Below are 21,348 nucleotides of genomic sequence, written 5' to 3' on the forward strand. Positions count from 1 at the left end.
GTTTGAAAATGTATTATGCGCGTGCACCAGACACCTCATAATTAAACATATTCAAATTTTATTTTCTTGAAAATGAAACCTTAAACGGAAAAATTTTATTCTATATTTTTTACTCATTTTTGCATCTAGAATTACTTCCTTGCAGTTATTTAGTCCTGTCCAGTTTGAAATTAACCATGTTCAAATATACTGAACTTGATTTTCTGAAAAACTATGCATCGGACAAAAAAGTTTGTTTTTATATTTTTTCTTACTTTTTTATAGGGAATGACCTCATGTCCGCTTATATATAACCCACCAAGTGTGACAATTTGTGCATATACATTAAAGTGCATTCATAGAAATTTTTGACCCCCATAGTTGAGGACCACTCTAACACGAAATTGAACATTAAGGATTATTGAATCCTTAATTGAATTTAATCCTGATATTCGTCATCATTTGCCGTGAAATATCGCAGAAAACTTCTCGGTCGTTTTAAAAGCACTTTAACCATCCACAGAATATAACGAATACAAAATAATACATTATTTGACCAATTTAATTCATTAATAATCTTTCGCAGAATGTTGGAAATGTTTCAGTTTATCTACATATTTCTGGTTACTTACATGATAATACAAAGATGTAGTTCCAGGTGGAATGTGAAGAGGGCAACACGTACATAATTACATACATTGAAATATATTTAATCAATATATTTGTACTTATCATCACTTTATATTAATTAATCTCAATTTATAGAATAACATATCATTATTTCAAGTCTATTATACATATATACGCTTCAATAAGAGATATAACACAAGGTTTTATATTTTATAGAATTTTTTTTGTACACCACACACGAAAATATTTTAATCGAGAAACGTACGCTTCATAAAATTGGAAAAGAAAACGTTTGTTGATTGCTGTTGCTAAAAAATAGTCCGTGTGTTATGTGAAGCACCAACCTTGTCATATTCTGAAGCACGATGGGAGTCAATGCATGCAACCATTAATTTTTCATATCCCTTATATAGTCCCACTTATCTCCTTATTGCATATAAATTATTCTCTTCAATATCCCAGGACTATATCGAGTTAAACTACATTAAGTTGTTTTCTAAACCTCTTTCACATTGAAACGTTGAAGCTTTATCACGGACAAAGTAAGCGAAAAAGAGGAGGTTTTTAAAATTGTTATTACCCGGCACGAAACGATTCCATTTTCCGTATAAATTAGTCAAACCGAGAATTTCTTGTAAAAGCGAGTGCGATTGAGTAAAATAATAATAAAATTACTACTTTATTGACGTTATGGAGGATATACAGGTTTGAACTTGCCCTACTCGATCACTACAATTTGAACAGTGGTGGACATGAATACTGTTGATAAACCATTATTCAGGATTAAATAAACAAATCAAAAGAATTATTGAAGTTGGTCACGCGAGTATTAATTGCATTTTAATTTATTTAACGTAATTCTTAAAGTTGTAGACATTTATGCGAATTTATGTTTTTATAAACATAACTAAAGAATAATATTTAATCATTTTCATTTACTAAATATTAGTGTTACTAAAAATTAGTGTTCTAGTCCTGTTATTATATATATTCATGTATCTTCTTATATATAAATATTGTATTTATACTTTTATGCATTTTCTACACTTCTACTTTAAATTTTGTATAAATGTATAAACATTCGCAGTCTACTAATTCTAGTCAGTAATCAAACCATATAATTAAACTTTAGATTAATTTAACGAATTTTATATCTTACGATCTCCAGCGATATAATGCAGATTCTTGTTTGAACGACTATGGATTGGCAAACGATCGAGGATCAGTGTTTGAAAGCCAACAAATTTTTCAGTCAGCTTGTTGGTGTGTGGCCTGATCAAGAAAAATTCACGAAAATTATTATACGATTTGTCATATTTGTTATTATTATTGCCACAATTACAGCGCAGGTATTTTTTATAGTTATGTTAGCATATGAGACTTGTATCCAGTCTATGTGCTTTTCATTGATTCAAAATATATATCACCGAGCTTTTTTTTATTGCTGATAACCATTAGTAAAAATTTAATATAAAAACATGAGGTTGCACATATACAAGGTATCCCAGGGTTTAACAATCAAATTTTGTCAGTGTACGAGTATTTAATAGATATAATGAATATAATCGAACAAAAAATATTATATAATGATTATTTGAGGTTTCGTAAAAATATTGTGCTAAAAATATGGGGGAAAATATTAAAACACGTATCTCGAAATCATTATAAAATATTGGAAGTGTGACATTTCATGTTTTTCATTCGTAACTTTCAAATATAGTATTTTCCCATATCATAGAGAATTCATATGTCAATATATAATAGAAATGCGTTTTTTATATATTATAGATATCACGGGTAGTAGTATTTTATAGCTTGGAGGTGTTGTCGGATCAGATGCCGTATCTCGATATAGGATTCGTCATTTTAATCAAACAGTACAATTACATTCTGAACGAAAAAAAGGTGAAAGACCAATAAACATCCAGTAATCTCTCTGATAATTATAAATATCTTTAAAATTATAGTTGAAAGGACTTCTAAACGATATCGTGGCCGACCGGCTAATAGAACGACCGAAGAAGGAATTAGAGATTTTGGACATGTACTCCAAGAAGGCAACATTTCTCTCCTGTTTATACCAAGGTGACAAAGGGAATGTACAAATTTTTATATTACAGAATCAAATACCACAGTGATAGTCAATAACGAAGGCCTCAATAATTATTCAGCTGATATTGTTAACGCCAATCATCATTGTTCAATGAAAATATACATTCTTTGAACAATGTTCATATATTTACTTTTTCTATTTTACTACTAGTAATCGCTTATAAGGAGGCACATGTCAATGCCGTTTTTACAAATTTAATTGAAATAAAACCTAAACCAAACCCACTACAAGCTTATCTTAAATCATAGTAGTATGAGTGGGATTATATGTGAAATTATTTGACAATATATCTCAATCAAATTGATGAGATGCGTCTGCTGTAAATAATTACAATTTTGTTTTATATTTTATTCCTATTGCATTTAGTTAGCATATCTTTTTGTGCGTTTATGTTCGTCCTCCTACCGACTATACCACCTATCCTGAACGTCATCGCACCCCTGAACGAGTCACGAAGTCGCGAATTCATCTACCCATCCTATTATTTCGTGGACGAGCAGCAGTATTACTATCCCATACTTGTGCATATGATACTCGTGGCGGTAATACTCACAAGCGTTTATATAGCCTGTGACATCAATTTGGTTCATGTTGTACATCATGGTTGCGCCTTGTTAGCCATTAGTGGGTGAGTATACTTCGGTACCTATGTGCAGATTCCGCGCCTTTTATGTTATACAGGGTGGTAAAAAAGTGGGCATTATTTATAATTGACATATTTTTCGAGTTATCAACAGTGGGTTATGCGTTTTCTGACGAAATATCACAATGACGATTACATCATCGGAACATCAAAATGCTTGCAACGTAATCACTTTCTTAAGAATTTACATAGACTGAGAAAAGTATCGAAATGCTTATACATACTATTTATGAATATATTTTGAAAATTCATTAGAATTGTTTAAATAAACTGAAGTGAAATTACACAACCATGATTAGTTTTATGAAGTTTGAAAGCGGATGAACCTGAAAATATGTATGAAAGTTACAAATGTCTAGTGAAAGTATATATTTCGTGGTGATCACAATAGTATTAAATGGTCAGTTATCCATTGCATTAATAAGCTTCAATATTCAATAGGATCATATTTAACACTTGTTACATATTTAGGTTGAATATTAATCTCTCATTGCAGATATATTTGCGGTAAATGTCTTCTAACTTCTATATACATTTTTAGATTCGTTTCAAATACTACTGCTATTATCATGACAATTTTGTCGCATTACATTACAGTATATTACAAATACGCATAAAGATGTTTTTCCATTTAAATTGCAATATTATTTATGACTTAACTTATTTTAGCTATTTAATTGGTTACAGTTACGTAAAATACACGTAATGTGATATAATTAGCAACAGTAAGAAATATATAATTATTACTCATAATTATAATTATATAATGTAATTATTAGCCATTGGAACGATTTGACTACTATCCTTCACGTGTAAGACTTATATACAGCCGCGTAATCTTTACATCATTTTTCATTTTACCATGGACAAAACCACAGTAGAAGAAGAGTATATGAAAGTAGTGAAGATATGATAGTTGGAATTTGGCCTGATCAAAGAAAATTCTTGAAACTCATCATGCAAAAGATTATACATATACATCGCTTATTATCCAGGTACGTAAATAATAATTTATCTTTAATCGTATTTATTGCATATTTTAATGAAATGCAAATAAAGAAACCTAAATACACACAAATTTCGTTCGAAAATCCCTCTTTCTTAAATTAATCAATTGTTAATCGTAGATGGGAAATGTTCTGCGTTCGTTCAGCCTGGATACGCTGATAGAGCAGATCTGTTTATTTTCTGTGGTAGCCGGAATATTGATGAAATCAACTTTTATTACAATATAATACCGTTTCTACGAACGATACAGTATAATATAAGGTACACAATCTTGTTAGTAATAGGTAATACAATTGGCTAGTGCGGCATAAAACGTACCTCGTCTATGGTGCTAGTTACTTACATGATAATGTATAAATGCAGTTCCAGGTGTAACGTGAAGAGGGCAAAGCATAGATAATTTCACCTATTAGAATACGTTTAACCAATATACATGTATATCCACTATGGATATAAGTAGATTATTGAGCTGGCCAAAAGCCGAAATCTGCTTTCAATAAACCTTACAATAAATAGGATAAAATTAACCTGTTATTTTATACATTTTTGTATCTTCTTATATATATATATATATATATATATATATATATATATATATATATAAGTACTGAAAATACCTTTACGAATATGTGAAATAAACTAAAATTATTGGACAATACATTCCGAAGTCACATAAATTGGTGAAATATGTTTGCTGCAAATAATTAGTATTTTATTTCATATTTTATTCCTATTGCATTTAGTTAACATATATTTTTGTGCGTTTATGTTCGTCCTCCTATCGACTATAGCAGTATTACTATCCCATACTAGCACGTACGACGTTAGGAGCATCAATGCTCACAGCCGTTTATATTACTTGTGACGTTAATTTGGTTCATTTTGTACATCATGGGTGCGCCTTATTGGCCATCAGTGCGTGAGTATACACGAACTTTCTTCGTTATCTTGATGTCTAAAATCACACGATATAAATATTACCCACTTTTTTTAAACGCCCTATATAATATATAAGCGAAACTTTGACTATAACCAATGAAACAATGAGCACAGGTATCGTTTCAAGCACGCAGTGGATAATGTGAACTTTACCAATGAAAAGTACCTGAACGTGTTACTAGATGAAACCTATGCGAAAATAAGCCGATCCATCGATGCTCACAAAAAGGCCGTTGAGTTAGTATCATTGCATATTATACAATATACATATAATATACACGTAAAATCGTTTGCCAAATCTTATACACTTTTTGTCACATCAGATATATGGATAAAATTGACGCCTGCCACGTGCACTACTTCTTCATCATCTTGGGTGTGATAATCGTAACATTTACATCCACGTTCGTGCGGGTAAGTTTCAATTCACCAATACACATTTAATTTACGTTTAATTTATAGACACAACTTAGGCTATGGTCGCAGTGGATGCGTTTTCTGACGAAATAATGTTTTGACGAATGAAACATTTAAAAACCGAGAAGCATGCAATGTAACCAGTCTTATAAGAATCTACCCAAAAGTATCGTAAAGCCACGAAAGTATTCAGTCACTTGTAGACATCTTTTATGAACGTATTATGTATATTTTAAAATCTCATTAGCACTAAGACTCAACAATCATACTTATATTGAGGAAGTTTGAAATCAATCTGACACGATATGGTAGCCATGTCTCGTTACAGTAAGTACTCTTGAAATTTCAAAATGTTTTATACAACACGAACATATCCATCAAAATGTTCTATAGTAAATGTTTGAATAATTTCGTGAGCCATTATATATATTGAATTGTCTTGATGCGCCTATTTATTAATACAACATAGTTTGTCAAAATATGCATCCACTGTGACTACAGACACGCTATCGTGACTTAATGTGTGATATTATTTTCTGCAATTAGTTGTCAACGATGGAAATAGGAGTCAGATACTTCACATTCTGCGCGTTCACTATTAGCCAAATGACTCATCTTTTGTTTTTGACGATAATGGGACAGTTCCTGACAAATTCCAATGATGAGACCTTCCAGGCAATGTAAGATCGATATAAACTCCCATTTATAAGTATTAAGGCACTTTCTACTTCCATACAAGATGTTATAATTGGTTTAAATTATCAAGTAAATGAAAGAAAATTGAAATGTTATTTAATTTAATTTGACCGACTTAAATTCACGGTAGAATCCATTGTATAGATGTGAAGCCAAATGGTACAATGGATCGTCGAAAGCGCAATCGTTATATCTATTGGTGTTGCGAAAGTGTTTGAGCCCGCCTAAACTAACTGGTGGAGGAGTGATCTCTTTGAATTTGGAGAGCTTTGTACAGGTTAGCTTATCACTTCAATGAAATACAAATGAGAACAGTTTTCAAAAAACAAATGAATATTCATTAACGACTATTATCTTTCTAGGTTTTAAAAGCATCTTTCTCGTATTATACAGTGTTTAGATCTTCATAAATTGAAGAAAGAAAAGCGCGAATTGAATGGTTCGAATTTATCGGTATATGTATTCAAGTGACATTCTTTCTTCAAATGTTGACAATATTTTTAGTATAGCGTATATTTTACGTTTCACTTGAATTAGTTACTTGCTGTTAACATTTCACTTTGAACATAAAATATAATGTTTTCTCATTACTTCTTTCATTTTCTTTTTCCCTCTGTTCTTGATACAACGAATACATAAATATCTTAAGTGTTATTAATGCTATGACAGACATATGTATGTGACGAATAAGTCTTATAATTAGGGGCCCTTATTTTAATTCCTATACTTTCATAAAATATCTGAAACATTCGGAAATGAAATTTATTTTTCAGCAATAAAATATTATTATCTGAACTATAGTGATGTAGGCTTAAGCATTCTTCATTTTGAACTATATAAAAGTCAATTACCAGAAATTGTACAAAAATAATAGATATTAATAGAAGCATCACTTCTAATTCCAATGAAACATAATTATGAAGCTATTTATTATAGAATTTATCGATGATTATATACTCACAATATAAAAATAATTACGTACTCACAATACCATCTTTTTCGTTGGCCCGTCTTGTCGTATTTTATTTTTAGCTTACTAGATGTACAGTTCATCTTTTTCATGTTACACTTAACACTACGGCTCACGAATAAAGCAATGTAGTTCCCATGCAGCCTTGTACAATACATATGTACGTGTGTACTTACACATGATGAGAACAGACAATATGATTCCTCCAGCAAGTATGATGATTCAATATTTATAATGTGCATGCAGCATATACGTTGCGTTTGATTAACAGCAATTTTGAAATTGATGCACATTACCGTAAATACATTTTTAATGTGTACTTCACGATTCCATTAACAGAACCAGATCCAGAAGTAGTAAAAGTACACTAACGTACGGAACTGTCAAGCGTTCGGTTGGTTAACATTGGGGTCATATCATGAATAAAGTTACAATCGAGAAGCGATTCTTACAGATAACGAAAATATTCGCGATACTGGGTGGCATTTGGCCAGGTCAAAATAAAATTAAGTTCATTTTGTGGGCTATGGTGCATATTACTATGGTATCATCTGTCATCGTACAGGTACGTGTCTATCAATTTATATCGACCAATACTTCACGAAAAATCACGACATCGTAACGGAACGTTCCACGATACTCGCAAATCACATTCAATTTCGGTTTCGATTTAACTAATATAAAATGCAAATAAAATTCATAGATATTCCTAATCATTTCCATTTCAAAACCAAATTCTAGGGGTCCTTGGATAATTTAAGGAAGACATAATTAAGTCGTAAATGCTACAATAAGATTTCACATCTTGCGAATTTTGCTTTAATACCAACATCCCACTTATTTCAAGTTTAAATAATTATTCCCAAAATAAAAAAATGTAAGGAACATTACCGTGATTACCTTGATAATAGATTTAAAGGGTTAAAAATAAAAGAAAAAAATTATAAATAATTAACGATAGAATCGTAATATTAATTTTAGGTAGCAAGAATTATACATATAGGCACTTTGGAAGTCATACTGGAGCAGTCCTCCTTTATAGGTGCGATAATACTCATGATCATAAAACATGGTAACTATATCCTGAACGCAAAGAAGGTAAGAAAATATTTGCCAATCATGACAAGATACTTTTGATTTGCACACCAACCTTATAAATATCATAGCTTAAATCCCTTTTGAATGACATGTCCGAGGATTGGGCAACCGATCGATTGAAAGAAGAGTTTGCCATTATGACGACATACGCATATAGGGGAACCACTCTTGCGATGTTCTACTTTGGTAAATCAATATCTAGAAAATCAGGTTGCAACTCTGGTTGATAATTTCAATAGTATACAATATAGACTGATCTAATCTTAACACTTACGTAGATAATCAAAATACAACAATTAATTCTAAATTACTCAATAAATGCATAACTAAATTTGAAACGTCAATATGGAAAACTGTTGCATTCGTGACGTAAAAGTACACAATGATTGGAAATCTGGTGTGATTTTGTGATATCTTTACTAGAAAATAAAATAATTAAAAATGGGGACCGATTGTCCACACTAGGGTTCATTATCTTACATTTTTAAATATAATTAATAGACTGAAAATGTTTGTGCATTTATGGGAAACTTAGAGGTATGAAAATGGATGGAATAGACATAATATGCAAAAAAATAATAAATGTCCAAGATATATAGCACTCGTTATACAATGTAGCGAGTGAAAAAAATCTTTGCTTATTCTCCAACTTTTTATATTTGTTTGCAACAATGTGTATTTCCATAAACATACGTAATATTACAATTAAGATAGGAATTATTTACTTTCAGTAAACGCGTGCATCTGCACAGTCCTTTTTATACAAATGCCATGGACGGTGCGCCTAGTGCACATGTTGAAACCACACAATACATCCTCACCAATATTATACACTATACCAGCTTACTATTTTGTCGAGGATGAACGCAAATATTACTATTATATTCAAATGTATCTGGCTCTCTCTGTATTTGTCGTTCTCATTGTGTTCGTCGGTTGTGATACTTGTTACATGATTCTTGTGCAACACGCGTGCGCATTGCTGACTGTGGCCGGGTAAGTAAAGCGAAAATTTGCTCCATGCTTCATATTTTATTGAATAAATTGTAATATTTCTAGATATCGCTTCAAAAATTCCATCAATGACCTTTCCTTCAATGCGAATCCCGAAAAGGGGACAAAGGAGATATATAAAAACCTACGTTTCTCTATACAGGGGCACCAACGGGCAATAATGTCAGTATTAACCAGCGATTATAAACAATCGTTAAATGCTTAAGTGAAAGAGTTATGGTATAAGAATTCATATCGTAGTTTCAATGATCCTTTTTACGAGTAACCATAACAAAGGATTTAACTGTTTTGGGATAGTGGTAACCATTATCGATGATGGAAATTGTTTTAGATTACTTTCGAATACCATCAACATTGTAATATTTTCCACTAACATTTCTTCTCTCAATAATTATATTAATAAATTGTATGTTATATTCTTAATGATTTCATTTTTTAATTTTATTAGATATTTTTAAGTAATTGTACTTTTTAAAGAATCTTTTGAATCGCCAGTCATTATCTTTATTTAATCAAAAAATTAACCTTATCACAATACTTGAAATGAGTGTCATTCTTGATGCGTGACAGAAGTATTAGATTTTGATTTTTAATCATGTATTTCTCCGCTTCTTTTTTTGGAGATTTTTGTTCTGGCTGAGCAATATTTTCCTTGATTTTATGCAAATAGGTTTCTGCGGAATATCGAGAGCACACATGTTACTTACCTTTTTATGTGTATGGGTATAATAGTCCTGTGTGTTAGTATTACTATGGTAGAGGTAAGTTTCTTGTAATCAACTTCATATCGTTGAACGCGACTGATCAATCCACTATCAATTATTTGAGATTAGATCGCTACGATGGATCCCTGTTGGGATTTTTACAAGTTTATTGGCTTTCTGATTATACAATTGTTGCATCTGTTCTGTCTAACGATGCAGGGACAGTTCGTCATAAATTCGTCCGATGACATTTACGATGCAATGTGAGTACAATACACATTATGAAAATTTTATTTTTTTCCATTACATTCTTCCATATATTGTAATTTTATCAACCACTTGCATGAGAATGCAATAATAATGCAAGAGAATGAAACATTATACATAACATAATTTGGTAGTTCCTTCACTTATTTATATTTCTTTAATTTGACCCTCACAGTAGATTTTAGAATTGTCCTTTGTAAAAAGAATACTTTATTATCAAATTTAATTAATAACCAGAACAATAAATGAATTTTGAAAGAAACTTTAACTTTTAACTTTTGAAAGAAATAAGATTAAAGTGAAATTAGTATGCTTTTGATATGCCATTGGCTTTTGTAAATAGAAAATTTATTTATTTGATAATTTATTTCCGCTGCATTCAAGTGGTTGTTAGATCGATATAAGTATATGAAATTTATAAATTATAATGACATTCATAGATACGAAGCACGATGGTATAATACGAATCCAGAAATGCAAGCATTTTACGTACTAGCATTACGGCGATGTCTAACTCCACCCCGTTTAACTGCCGGCGGTTTAATACAATTGAACATGCAAAGTTTTTCAGAAGTAATGTATCACTAGTGTTATTTTGTATAATTATGACACATTCACTAGAACAATATTGGTGTATTTCAGGTGATGAAACTGTGCGTTTCGTATTATACAGTGTTGAGGACAACATCGTAACTTCTTTAAGTATAATTTTCTATACTATAAAGTACGCAGTATACATGTTATTGAGAGTAATTGTTTTATCAATACGAATGGTAAACTGATATTACAGAAATAAATATTTAAAAATATATGGTTTTATTTTTACTTACAGCATTTCACACAGATTGGATTTAAGACCCCTTTAATGAATATATACTATGTGTGTCGTGAAATTGACTCTGTAGTGGAACTCGCATGTCATGAATGCGTTGATAAAGTTTGAAGCAAATCTGAAAGAATGTATAGAAGATATTTAATACACGCATGAGCATGAATGGATTCCTTATGAAAAAATACATCAGAAATATAGGATAAAGATTTTTTCGAATAACATTTTCAGGAAAATTAAATTTGAAAGTTGCTTGTATTCGTGGCCATGCTATTGACGTGACTGATTGCACCTGAAGTTATTAAATATTTATAAAATGAATGTTGCTTATAAAACTTGTGCCTGTCAAGTCGTTTACATTTCATTCAATAATAAATCGATACATAGAATATTTTTCACAATACCGATTTTAGGATGTTGTAAATTTCCCTTCTGGCTTCTAGAATGAATTATTATCTAAAGAATTAAAAAATTCGACAAAGATTGTTTTTAATATAAGACACAAGACTATTCCCAGCTCTTCCCTCCCGTGTGATAAATTTTACTAAATTAAAGTAAAAACATCATTCCAAGTAATTGTTTTAAGATCCAAATATTTACGTAATTGTAAAAAAGTAAAAAAGGAGCATTTTTCCTTTGAAAAAATTGCTCCAATGTCACTTCAGCATGCAAAGAAGGTTGCTATTTTTTGGAAGTGTAACATGTAGTTGCTTCAGTGGGGATGAGGTTTCTCACGACTGACACTTCACTGAAAGCAAAATGCAGATTTGTTCATACGCAAATAATTTAATAAAAACGCGACCGAAAGAGTAATGTACAAGCATCCTCATTACAGACATCACTTGACAAATCAAATTTTATCATTGAAAGTAAATTTTCTGTGCATGTCGAAAACGACAGCTACTCTAGCAGCGATTAATACTGAATAAAACATTAAGCTTTTATGTACGACCGTTGCTTTCAGTCACTCGTAAATATGTAGTTCTCCAAATGGAAAGAAATTACTTGTCATGAAGAGCTATTAGATCGATAGCGCTTAATAAGGACAATGACAATCTATAACAGTGGTTTGTATCTGTCTAAGAAATTTATCAATGGAGCACGGAATAAAAGTCATAAGATCATTGAAGCTAGAATATTGTCTTGCGACAAGTCGTTCTTTTTGCGTATCCTTTATATCATTTCAATGGACGTGGAAGCAATGGAGAAAAGATTTCTAAAAATCAACAGAATGTTTGGAGTGCTAACTAGTGTTTGGCCATATCAAAAACCTTTCCCAAGATTAATACAAAGAATCATTGCTCTTACGATATTGTTTACTTCTTTCGTTACGCAGGTATTGGTGTTCAGTTAGTTTCAATTTGATTCTTGTAAACTTAAATTGTTATTTAATAATTTTAAAAAGAAAAATTAGTAAAAAAGACTTATGAAAATGGGATAAACGTTATAGGCATTGTTTGTAATTATAGACCGCGTACCTTATACTTTTTCCCAGTATACGAGGAATTGTGACTAGTATGCCTTATTATATACTAGTGCTTGGGACGTTTGTAAAAATGGGTAATTACTTTATAAATGAAACGAAGGTAAGAGTGTTTTATGAAATTACTCGATCTATTTAAAATTCGAATTGTTTTAACATTATATTAACACATTGATGGTCAGACAGCATGATGTTAAGCTTTTATCATGGCAGAAGTTTGCGTAATATTAATGAAACTAAGATAATCTACAATTGATGTTAATTAACCTTTGCTTCAACGCTATTTAGCAGCAGAATTTCGAAAATTCGATGGTGCTCAGTGTATATTTATTTTAATGAGGAGTTTGTTTGTTGAATGCAAATTGCCAGCTTTACTGAATACAGAAAAACAACCATCCTTCGAGAAAGAAACATATATGTACCTCTTTTTCAGCCCTATACGTGTTGAATTCACGTGTAGGCGTTGATCAGTAAATCAGTCACTTTTGACTACAGACAACGAACTCTTCAAACTCATGTCCTTGTCGTAATTGCAAAAACTCATTTCCTACTTTAGGATATTCGTAAAATTATAAGCCGCGAGTGTTTTAAGATTTGTGAAAGATACATATACTTCGTTCTCAATTCAATCAAGCTTTATCGGGAAATTTTAGTTGAGATCAATGCTGAACCACATATTCACAGACTGGGCAACGATAAAATCGAAAGAAGAAAATGACATTATGATCGCATATTCGCAAAGAGGACTTCTTCTCACGCTAAGCTATGCTTGTAAGTTTTTGAATATAATGCTCAAATTTCTAGTAATTCCTGTATCGATACTGATCATTATTTGCAATAGATAACATTTACGTTTTTCATTTATAGTACACGCTTTGATTACTGGCATATTGATGATTTCGTGGCCCCTTGTACCACCTATTTTAGACATCCTTATGCCGTTAAACGAATCCCGAAAACGCATGTTCATATACCCAGCACATTATTTTGTGGATCACGAAAAATACTACGACATTTTAGCGATACATATGGTCATTGTCATGTGCATGACTGGTTTTGTATACTGCGCATGTGATGCGAATTACGTATACGCAGTGCAGCATGCTTGTGGACTGCTGGCCATCACAAGGTAAGAAACTCTTGCAAATTTAGTTTGTTCCCGTGACGATGCACGTTATTGGCCATAAGAATTAGGACACATGCTCACATTTAAATTCAAATGGAACCATCTTCGTTGACTTTATTTTCTTATTATTTTGTGATAGATACCTTCCTTCTTATGTATTATATGTGTGTACCTTATAATATGAACTACTGATTAAATATGTTTCATTGCTTTTAATCCTTAGGCTAATAGTATATAATTATACAATAAAAATTATAATTATGAACAATTTATATAGATATCGGTTCAGAAACGTAAGCGAAGGTGTGTTAGATCAATATAAAAATGATGCAAAGTTATCAAAATTCAATTATAACAACGTGCGTAAATCGATTCAGGCACATCAACATGCTCTAAGGTCAGTATCACCACTCAGAGACCTGTAAATATATCATATAAGGAGAAGAGAAATACTTTTGCAATAAAGCGTTTATAAAGTTAAAATTCTACAAGTTTTCATTTAGATCTGTTTCGTTTAAAGTATCATAGGAAAATTCGCTTCTCATTTCATGTAATGGCTTATTTAGTGAAAAAAATGATATTGTTTTATGAATTCTTTTGACAGACTAATTTACACACTTTAACGTAGATATCTGAAGCTAATTGAAACCAATCATCACACTTATTTATTCATTTCGGTGGGAATGCTGATAATGTGTATCTGTGTGTCGTTGTTACAGGTATGAGGTCATTTGTTACCATTAATTTTACAAATATTTTCCATATTGATTAACCAATTACTCGAATTTAGGTGGCAAATGAAAAGACTGACTCGTGGCTAGTTCAGTATATATTTTTGTTTGCTCAATTGTTTCACACGCTTATTCTTACTGGTCAAGGACAATTTGTAATAAACGGACTAGACGGTGTTTTTATCTCAATGTGAGTAAAGAATGAATATTAATAACAAAGTAAAACGAATTTATTTGGATATATGTCATGATAAGTAACGTATTCCTAAAACATAAAATGGCATTCTATTCTAAAATTTAAAAAAATTTAATTTCTCTGGATTATCAATCTATACATACATACAAATTATAACTAATCTTGGATGTTTGTGCAAATTCATATCGTTATCAAAGTGATTAAAAAAATGAAATCTAAGTAGAGATATATTTCACGTACCAAATATTACAATGTACGCTGTAGTTTGATATTTTGAATAACTTCTGTTATTACGTGTGCAAATTGTATCTATAAATATCCTATAAACATATACATATTTGTATACTGATTATAAATGCAAAAAACTATTCGGTCACTGGAAATACTCATATCCAAATATATCTGTCTCGAATATGTTGAACATAATGAAATTTTTGGGAACGGTGCTATTTTCTCTCAAAACATAACCTAAGATCTTCATATCGAGGCTATGATTTCCTTCAATACACTGAAAATATTTGACGTTTTGAACCATTTTTTAAAATCTTCCGATTCTCTATCTTTTTATTGATTAAAATCATTCTTTATAGATATGAATCGCCATGGTATACTTTTCCAGCGAAAATTCGAGCGTTATATATATTAGCGTTAAGAAGCTGTCTATCTCCTCCTCTGTTAACAGCCGGTGGTTTAATAGTATTAAATTTACGATCTTTCGCAGAGGTAGTATAACAATCTGCATCCAAATTGATTTTAAACACTTTACTCACTTCAAACGCACAACTTTATTTGAGCGGAATTTTCGTTTCCAGATCATCAAAGCAGCCGTTTCTTATTACACAGTAATGAAAACAAAGTGATACTGTTCATAATGTGAAAATTATAATAATTAATAATGGTATTTAATAATATGGAGTATAATAAACATAATGTGGAATAGAACAAGTTTCGTAATTCGTGTGAGATTCATATCAATATATTATATGTTATCATCATGTCAATACGCATGTTAGTTAATCAAAATATTTGTTACATGTAATTGTAGAAAACGTAGATCATGACGAAACATAATCCATTATACATTACAATAATAAAATATACATAATTCTAGTTATTCATGAGTTCATTATCGAATTTATTTATTACATTACGAATTTTTAACGTGAAATGTAATTACGATTATTAACTTTATAAAAATAATCAGACACTCAAAATCTTTATCTTATTCTTATTTCTTTATTTTCTTAACTTCGCTGTTCTGTTGCGAATCTACTACATCATAACATTTTGCTTTTCACATTATCTGTAAAACCCTATGGAAATGATGGAAATACTTGAAATGAGTGTTATTCTTGATCCGTGACTGAGGTATAAGATTTTGATATTTAGTCATGTATTTCTCCGCTTTTTTTTTCGCAGATTTCTGTTCTGGCTGAGCAATATTTTCCTTGATTTTATTCAAATAGGTTTCTGCGGAATATCGAGAGCACACATGTTACTTACCTTTTTATGTGTATGGGTATAACACTCCTGTGTGTTAGTATTACTATGGTAGAAGTAAGTTTCATGTAATCAACTTCATATACTTGAACGCGACTGATCAATCCACTATCAATTATTTGAGATTAGATCGCTACGATAGATCACTGTTGGGATTTTTACAAGTTTATTGGCTTTCTGGTTATACAATTGTTGCATCTGTTCTGTCTAACGATGCAGGGACAGTTAGTCATAAATTCGTCCGATGAGATTTACAATGCAATGTGAGTACAATACACATTATGAAAATTTTATTTTCTTCCATTACATTCTTCCATATATTGTAATTTTATCAACCACTTGCATGAGAATGCAATAATAATGCAAGAGAATGAAACATTATGATTATATATTCTTACGTAGGTCAAAACATTTCATGTAGTTTGGTAGTTCCTTCACTTATTTATATTTCTTTAATTTGACCCTCACAGTAGATTTTAGAATTGTCCTTTGTAAAAAGAATACTTTATTATCAAATTTAATTAATAACCAGAACAATAAATGAATTTTGAAAGAAACTTTAACTTTTAACTTTTGAAAGAAATAAGATTAAAGGGAAACTAGTATGCTTTTGGTATACCATTGGTGAATGTAAATAGAAAATTTATTTATTTGATAATTTATTTCCGCTGCATTCAAGTGGTTGTTTGATCGATATAAGTATATGAAATTTATAAATAGTAATGACATTCATAGAAACGAAGCACGATGGTATAATACGAATCCAGAAATGCAAACATTTTGCGTGCTAGCATTACGCCGAAGTCTAACTCCACCCTGTTTAACTGCCGGCGGTTTAATACAATTTAACATGCAAAGTTTTTCAGAAGTAATGTATCACTAGTGTTATTTTGTGTAATTATGATACATTCGCTAGAACAGGTGTATTTCAGGTGATGAAATTGTGCGTTTCGTATTATACAGTGTTGAGGACAACATCGTAACTTCTTTAAGTATAATTCTCTATACTATAAAGTACGCAGTGTACATGTTATTGATAGTAATTGTATTATCAATACGAATGATAAACTGATATTACAGAAATAAATATTTAAAAATACATGATTTTGTTTTTACTTACAACGTCTCACACAGATTGGATTCAAAACCCCTTTAATGAATATATACTATATGTGTCGTGAAATTGACTGTGTAGTGGAACTCGCATGTCATGAATGCGTTGATAAAGTTTGAAGCAAATCTGAAAGTATGTATAGAAGATATTTAATACACGTATGAGCATGAATGGATTCCTTATGAAGAAATACATCAGAAATGCACCTGAAGTTATTAAACATTTATAAAATGAATGTTGCTTATAAAACTTGTGCCTGTCAAGTCGTTTACATTTCATTCAATAATAAATCGATACATAGAATATTTTTCACAATTCCGATTTTACCATGTTGTAAATTTTCCTCCTGGCTTCTAGAATGAACTATTATCTGAAAAATTAAAAAATTCGACAAAAACCGTTTTTATTATAAGACACAAGACTATTCCCAGCTCTTCTCTCCCGTGTGATAAATTTTACCAAATTAAAGTTAAAACATCTTTCCAAGTAATTGCTTCAAGATCCAAATATTTACGTAATTGTAAAAAAGTAAAAAAGGAACATTTTTCCCTTGAAAAAATTGCTCCAATGTTACTTCAGCGTGCAAAGTATGTTTCTATAAATTGCTATTTGTTGGAAACGTAACATGTTGTTGCTTCAGTGGAGATGAGGTTTCAGACGACTAATACTCCACTGAAACCAAAATGCAGATTTGTTCACACGCAAATAATTTAATAAAAATGCGATCGAAAGAGTAATATACAAGCATCCTCATTACAGACATCACTTGACAAATCAAATTTTAACATTGAAAGTAAATTTTCTGTACATGTCGAGAACAACAGCTACTCTAGCAGCGATTAATACTGAATACAACAATAAGCTTTTATGCACGACTGTTGCTTTCAGTAACTCGTAAATATGTAGTTCTTCAAATGGAAAGAAATTACTTGGCATTGAATTACGCGTGATAAAGCCGTTCTCGAGCAATGTTCTTAAGCGATGCGTGAATAAGTCATGAAGAGCTATTAGATCGATAGCGCTTAATAGGGACAATGGCAATCTATAAGAGTGGTTTGTATCTGTCTAAAAAATTAATCAATGGAGCACGGAATAAAAGTCATAAGATCATTGAAGGTAGAATATTGTCTTGCGACAAGTCGTTCTTTCTGCGTATCCTTTATATCATTTCAATGGACGTGGAAGCAATGGAGAAAAGATTTCTAAAAATCAACAGAATGTTTGGAGTGCTAACTAGTGTTTGGCCATATCAAAAACCTTTCTCAAGATTAATACAAGGAATCATTGCTCTTACAATATTGTTTACTTCTTTCGTTACGCAGGTATCGGTGTTTAGTTAGTTTCAATTTGATTCTTGTAAAGTTAAATTTTTATTGAATAATTTTAAAAAGAAAAATTAGTAGTGAAGAGGGGATAAACGTTATAAGCATTGTTTGTAATTATAGACCGCGCACCTTATATTTTTTCCCAGTATACGTGGAATTGTGACTAGTATGCCTTATTATATACTAATGCTTGGGACGTTTGTGAAAATGGGTAATTACTTTATAAACGAAACGAAGGTAAGAGTGTTTTACGAAATTACTCGATCTATTTAAAATTCGAATTGTTTTACCATTATATTAACACATTGATGATCAGGCAGGATGATGTTAGGCTTTTATCATGGCAGAAGTATATGTAATATCAACGAATCTAAGATAACATAGAATTGATGTTAATTAACCTTTGCTTCAACGCTCTTTAGCAGTTGAATTTCGAAAATTCGATGGTGCTCAGTGTATATTTATTTTTAATGAGGAGTTGGTTTGTTGAATGCCAAATTGCCAGCTTTACTGAATACAGAAATACGATCATCCTTCGAGAAAGTAGCATATATGTACCTCTTTTTCAGACTTATACGTGTTGAATTCACGTGTAGGCGTTGATGAGTAAATCAGTTACTTTTGACTATAGACAACGAACTCTTCAAACTCATGTCCTTGTCGTAATTGCAAATACTCGGTTTCTACTTTAGGATTTTCGTAAAATTATAAGCCGCGAATGTTTTAAGATTCATGAAAGATACATATACTTCATTCTCAATACATTCGAGCTTTATCGGGAAATTTTAGTTGAGATCAATGCTGAACCACATATTAACAGACTGGGCAACGATAAAATCGAAAGAAGAAAATGACATTATGATCGCATATTCGCAAAGAGGACTTCTTCTCACGCTAAGCTATACTTGTAAGTTTTTGAATATAATGCTCAAATTTCTCGTAATTCCTGTATCGATGCTCATAATTATTTGCAATAGATAACGTTTACGATTTTCATTTATAGTACACGCTTTTATTACTGTCATATTGATGATTTCGTGGCCCCTTGTACCACCTATTTTAGACATCCTTATGCCGTTAAACGAATCCCGAAAACGCATGTTTATATACCCAGCTTATTATTTCGTGGATCACGAAAAATACTACAACATTGTAGCGATACATATGGTCATTGTCATGTGCATGATTGGTTTTGTATACTGCGCATGTGATGCGAATTACGTATACGCAGTGCAGCATGCTTGTGGACTGCTGGCCATCACAAGGTAAGAAACTCTTGCAAAGTTAGTTTGTTTCCGTGACGGTGCACGTTGTTGGCTATAAGAATTAGGACACATGCTCATATTTAAAATACAAATCAAACCATCTTCATTGACTTCATTTTCTAATTATTTTGTGATAGATACCTTCCTTCTTATGTATTATATGTGTGTACCTTATAATATGAACTACTGATTAAATATGTTTCATTGCTTTTAATCCTTAGGCTAATAGTATATAATTATACAATAAAAATTATAATTATGAACAATTTATATAGATATCGGTTCAGAAACGTAAGCGAAGGTGTGTTAGATCAATATAAAAATGATGCAAAGTTATCAAAATTCAATTATAACAACGTGCGTAAATCGATTCAGGCACATCAACATGTTCTAAGGTCAGTATCACCACTCAGAGACCTGTAAATATGTATATCGTATAAGGAGACGAGAAATACTTTTGCAATAAAGCGTTTTTAAAGTTAAAATTCTACAAGTTTTCATTTAGATCTGCTTCGTTTAAAATATCATAGGAAAATTCACTACTCATTTCTTGTAATGGCTCATTTAGTGAACAAAATGATATTGTTTTATGAATTTTTTTGACAGACTAATTTACACACTTTAACGTAGATATCTGAAGCTAATTGAAACCAATCATCACACTTATTTATTCATTTCTGTGGGAATGCTGATAATGTGTATCTGTGTGTCGTTGTTACAGGTATGAGGTCATTTGTTACCATTAATCTTACAAACACTTTCCATAATAATTAACCAATTTCTCGACTTTAGGTGGCAAGTGGGAATAATGACTCGTGGCTAATACAGTATATATTTTTGTTTGCTCAATTGTTTCACACGCTTATTCTTACTGGTCAAGGACAATTTGTAATAAACGGACTAGACGGTGTTTTTATCTCAATGTGAGTAAAGAATGAATATTAATAAAAAAGTAAAACGAATTTATTTTGACATATGTCATGATAAGTAACCCATTACTAAAACATAAAGTAGCAATTTATTCTAAAATTTAAAAAAATTTAATTTTTCCGGACTGTCAATTTATAGATACATACAAGTTATAACTAAATCTTGGATGTTTGTGGAAATTCATACCTTTATCAATGTGCTTAAAAAAATGAAGCCCAAATAGAGATATATTCCACTTACCAAATATTACAATGTACGCTGTAGTTTGATATTTTAAACAACTTCTGTTATTACGTGTGCAAAATTGAATCTATAAATATTCTATAAACATATACATATTTGTATACCCATATCCAAATACATCTGTCTCG

General features: G+C 31.0%; 4 protein-coding genes across 4 annotated transcripts in view; all 4 read left to right on the forward strand.

Annotated features, from left to right (window-relative positions):
* The window catches only part of LOC132916792 (uncharacterized), a 33,099-nt gene extending 26,205 nt beyond the window's left edge, over nucleotides 1-6,894 (forward strand). Inside the window, exons 2-10 of the mRNA XM_060977123.1 lie at nucleotides 1,778-1,958; nucleotides 2,398-2,514; nucleotides 2,577-2,694; nucleotides 3,089-3,350; nucleotides 5,427-5,549; nucleotides 5,636-5,726; nucleotides 6,276-6,409; nucleotides 6,570-6,702; nucleotides 6,788-6,894. Coding sequence (XP_060833106.1) covers nucleotides 1,809-1,958; nucleotides 2,398-2,514; nucleotides 2,577-2,694; nucleotides 3,089-3,350; nucleotides 5,427-5,549; nucleotides 5,636-5,726; nucleotides 6,276-6,409; nucleotides 6,570-6,702; nucleotides 6,788-6,835 — 1,176 coding nt within the window. The 5' untranslated portion in view covers nucleotides 1,778-1,808 and the 3' untranslated portion in view covers nucleotides 6,836-6,894. The remainder of the gene's footprint in view (nucleotides 1-1,777; nucleotides 1,959-2,397; nucleotides 2,515-2,576; nucleotides 2,695-3,088; nucleotides 3,351-5,426; nucleotides 5,550-5,635; nucleotides 5,727-6,275; nucleotides 6,410-6,569; nucleotides 6,703-6,787) is intronic.
* Nucleotides 6,895-7,776: 882 nt separating this feature from the next.
* LOC132914708 (uncharacterized) lies at nucleotides 7,777-9,247 on the forward strand. Its single transcript, XM_060974046.1, has 3 exons — nucleotides 7,777-7,960; nucleotides 8,377-8,493; nucleotides 8,562-9,247. Exons 1-3 carry the CDS (start codon nucleotides 7,814-7,816, stop codon nucleotides 8,718-8,720), a joined length of 423 nt encoding a protein of 140 aa, XP_060830029.1. The 5' UTR covers nucleotides 7,777-7,813; the 3' UTR covers nucleotides 8,721-9,247.
* Nucleotides 9,248-10,191: 944 nt separating this feature from the next.
* On the forward strand, nucleotides 10,192-11,094 carry LOC132916784 (uncharacterized). Its single transcript, XM_060977110.1, has 3 exons — nucleotides 10,192-10,268; nucleotides 10,341-10,474; nucleotides 10,919-11,094. Exons 1-3 carry the CDS (start codon nucleotides 10,221-10,223, stop codon nucleotides 11,064-11,066), a joined length of 330 nt encoding a protein of 109 aa, XP_060833093.1. The 5' UTR covers nucleotides 10,192-10,220; the 3' UTR covers nucleotides 11,067-11,094.
* Nucleotides 11,095-12,493: 1,399 nt separating this feature from the next.
* LOC132914648 (uncharacterized) lies at nucleotides 12,494-17,226 on the forward strand. The gene is made up of 10 exons (XM_060973948.1): nucleotides 12,494-12,643; nucleotides 12,777-12,893; nucleotides 13,444-13,561; nucleotides 13,658-13,919; nucleotides 14,194-14,313; nucleotides 14,545-14,635; nucleotides 14,707-14,837; nucleotides 16,310-16,400; nucleotides 16,473-16,606; nucleotides 17,079-17,226. The coding sequence occupies exons 1-10, from the start codon at nucleotides 12,494-12,496 to the stop codon at nucleotides 17,224-17,226; spliced, it is 1,362 nt and encodes a 453-aa protein (XP_060829931.1).
* Nucleotides 17,227-21,348: the final 4,122 nt, after the last annotated feature.

The sequence above is a fragment of the Bombus pascuorum genome, chromosome 1 (genome assembly GCF_905332965.1).
Source record: "Bombus pascuorum chromosome 1, iyBomPasc1.1, whole genome shotgun sequence".
In the NCBI taxonomy this organism is placed as follows: Eukaryota; Metazoa; Arthropoda; class Insecta; order Hymenoptera; family Apidae; genus Bombus; species Bombus pascuorum.

Excerpts from the sequence above, each read along its gene's own strand:
- LOC132916784 (XM_060977110.1), top strand. The coding sequence starts at position 10,221 with ATGTGTATGGGTATAATAGTCCTGTGTGTTAGTATTACTATGGTAGAG. Across the intron at positions 10,269-10,340 it reads TTAGTATTACTATGGTAGAG|ATCGCTACGATGGATCCCTG; the intron begins GTAAGTTTCTTG and ends ATTTGAGATTAG. Across the intron at positions 10,475-10,918 it reads GATGACATTTACGATGCAAT|ATACGAAGCACGATGGTATA; the intron begins GTGAGTACAATA and ends TGACATTCATAG.
- LOC132914708 (XM_060974046.1), top strand. The coding sequence starts at position 7,814 with ATGAATAAAGTTACAATCGAGAAGCGATTCTTACAGATAACGAAAATA. Across the intron at positions 7,961-8,376 it reads TATCATCTGTCATCGTACAG|GTAGCAAGAATTATACATAT; the intron begins GTACGTGTCTAT and ends TATTAATTTTAG. Across the intron at positions 8,494-8,561 it reads ATATCCTGAACGCAAAGAAG|CTTAAATCCCTTTTGAATGA; the intron begins GTAAGAAAATAT and ends TAAATATCATAG.
- LOC132914648 (XM_060973948.1), top strand. The coding sequence starts at position 12,494 with ATGGACGTGGAAGCAATGGAGAAAAGATTTCTAAAAATCAACAGAATG. Across the intron at positions 13,562-13,657 it reads TCTCACGCTAAGCTATGCTT|TACACGCTTTGATTACTGGC; the intron begins GTAAGTTTTTGA and ends TTTCATTTATAG. Across the intron at positions 14,314-14,544 it reads GCACATCAACATGCTCTAAG|ATATCTGAAGCTAATTGAAA; the intron begins GTCAGTATCACC and ends ACTTTAACGTAG.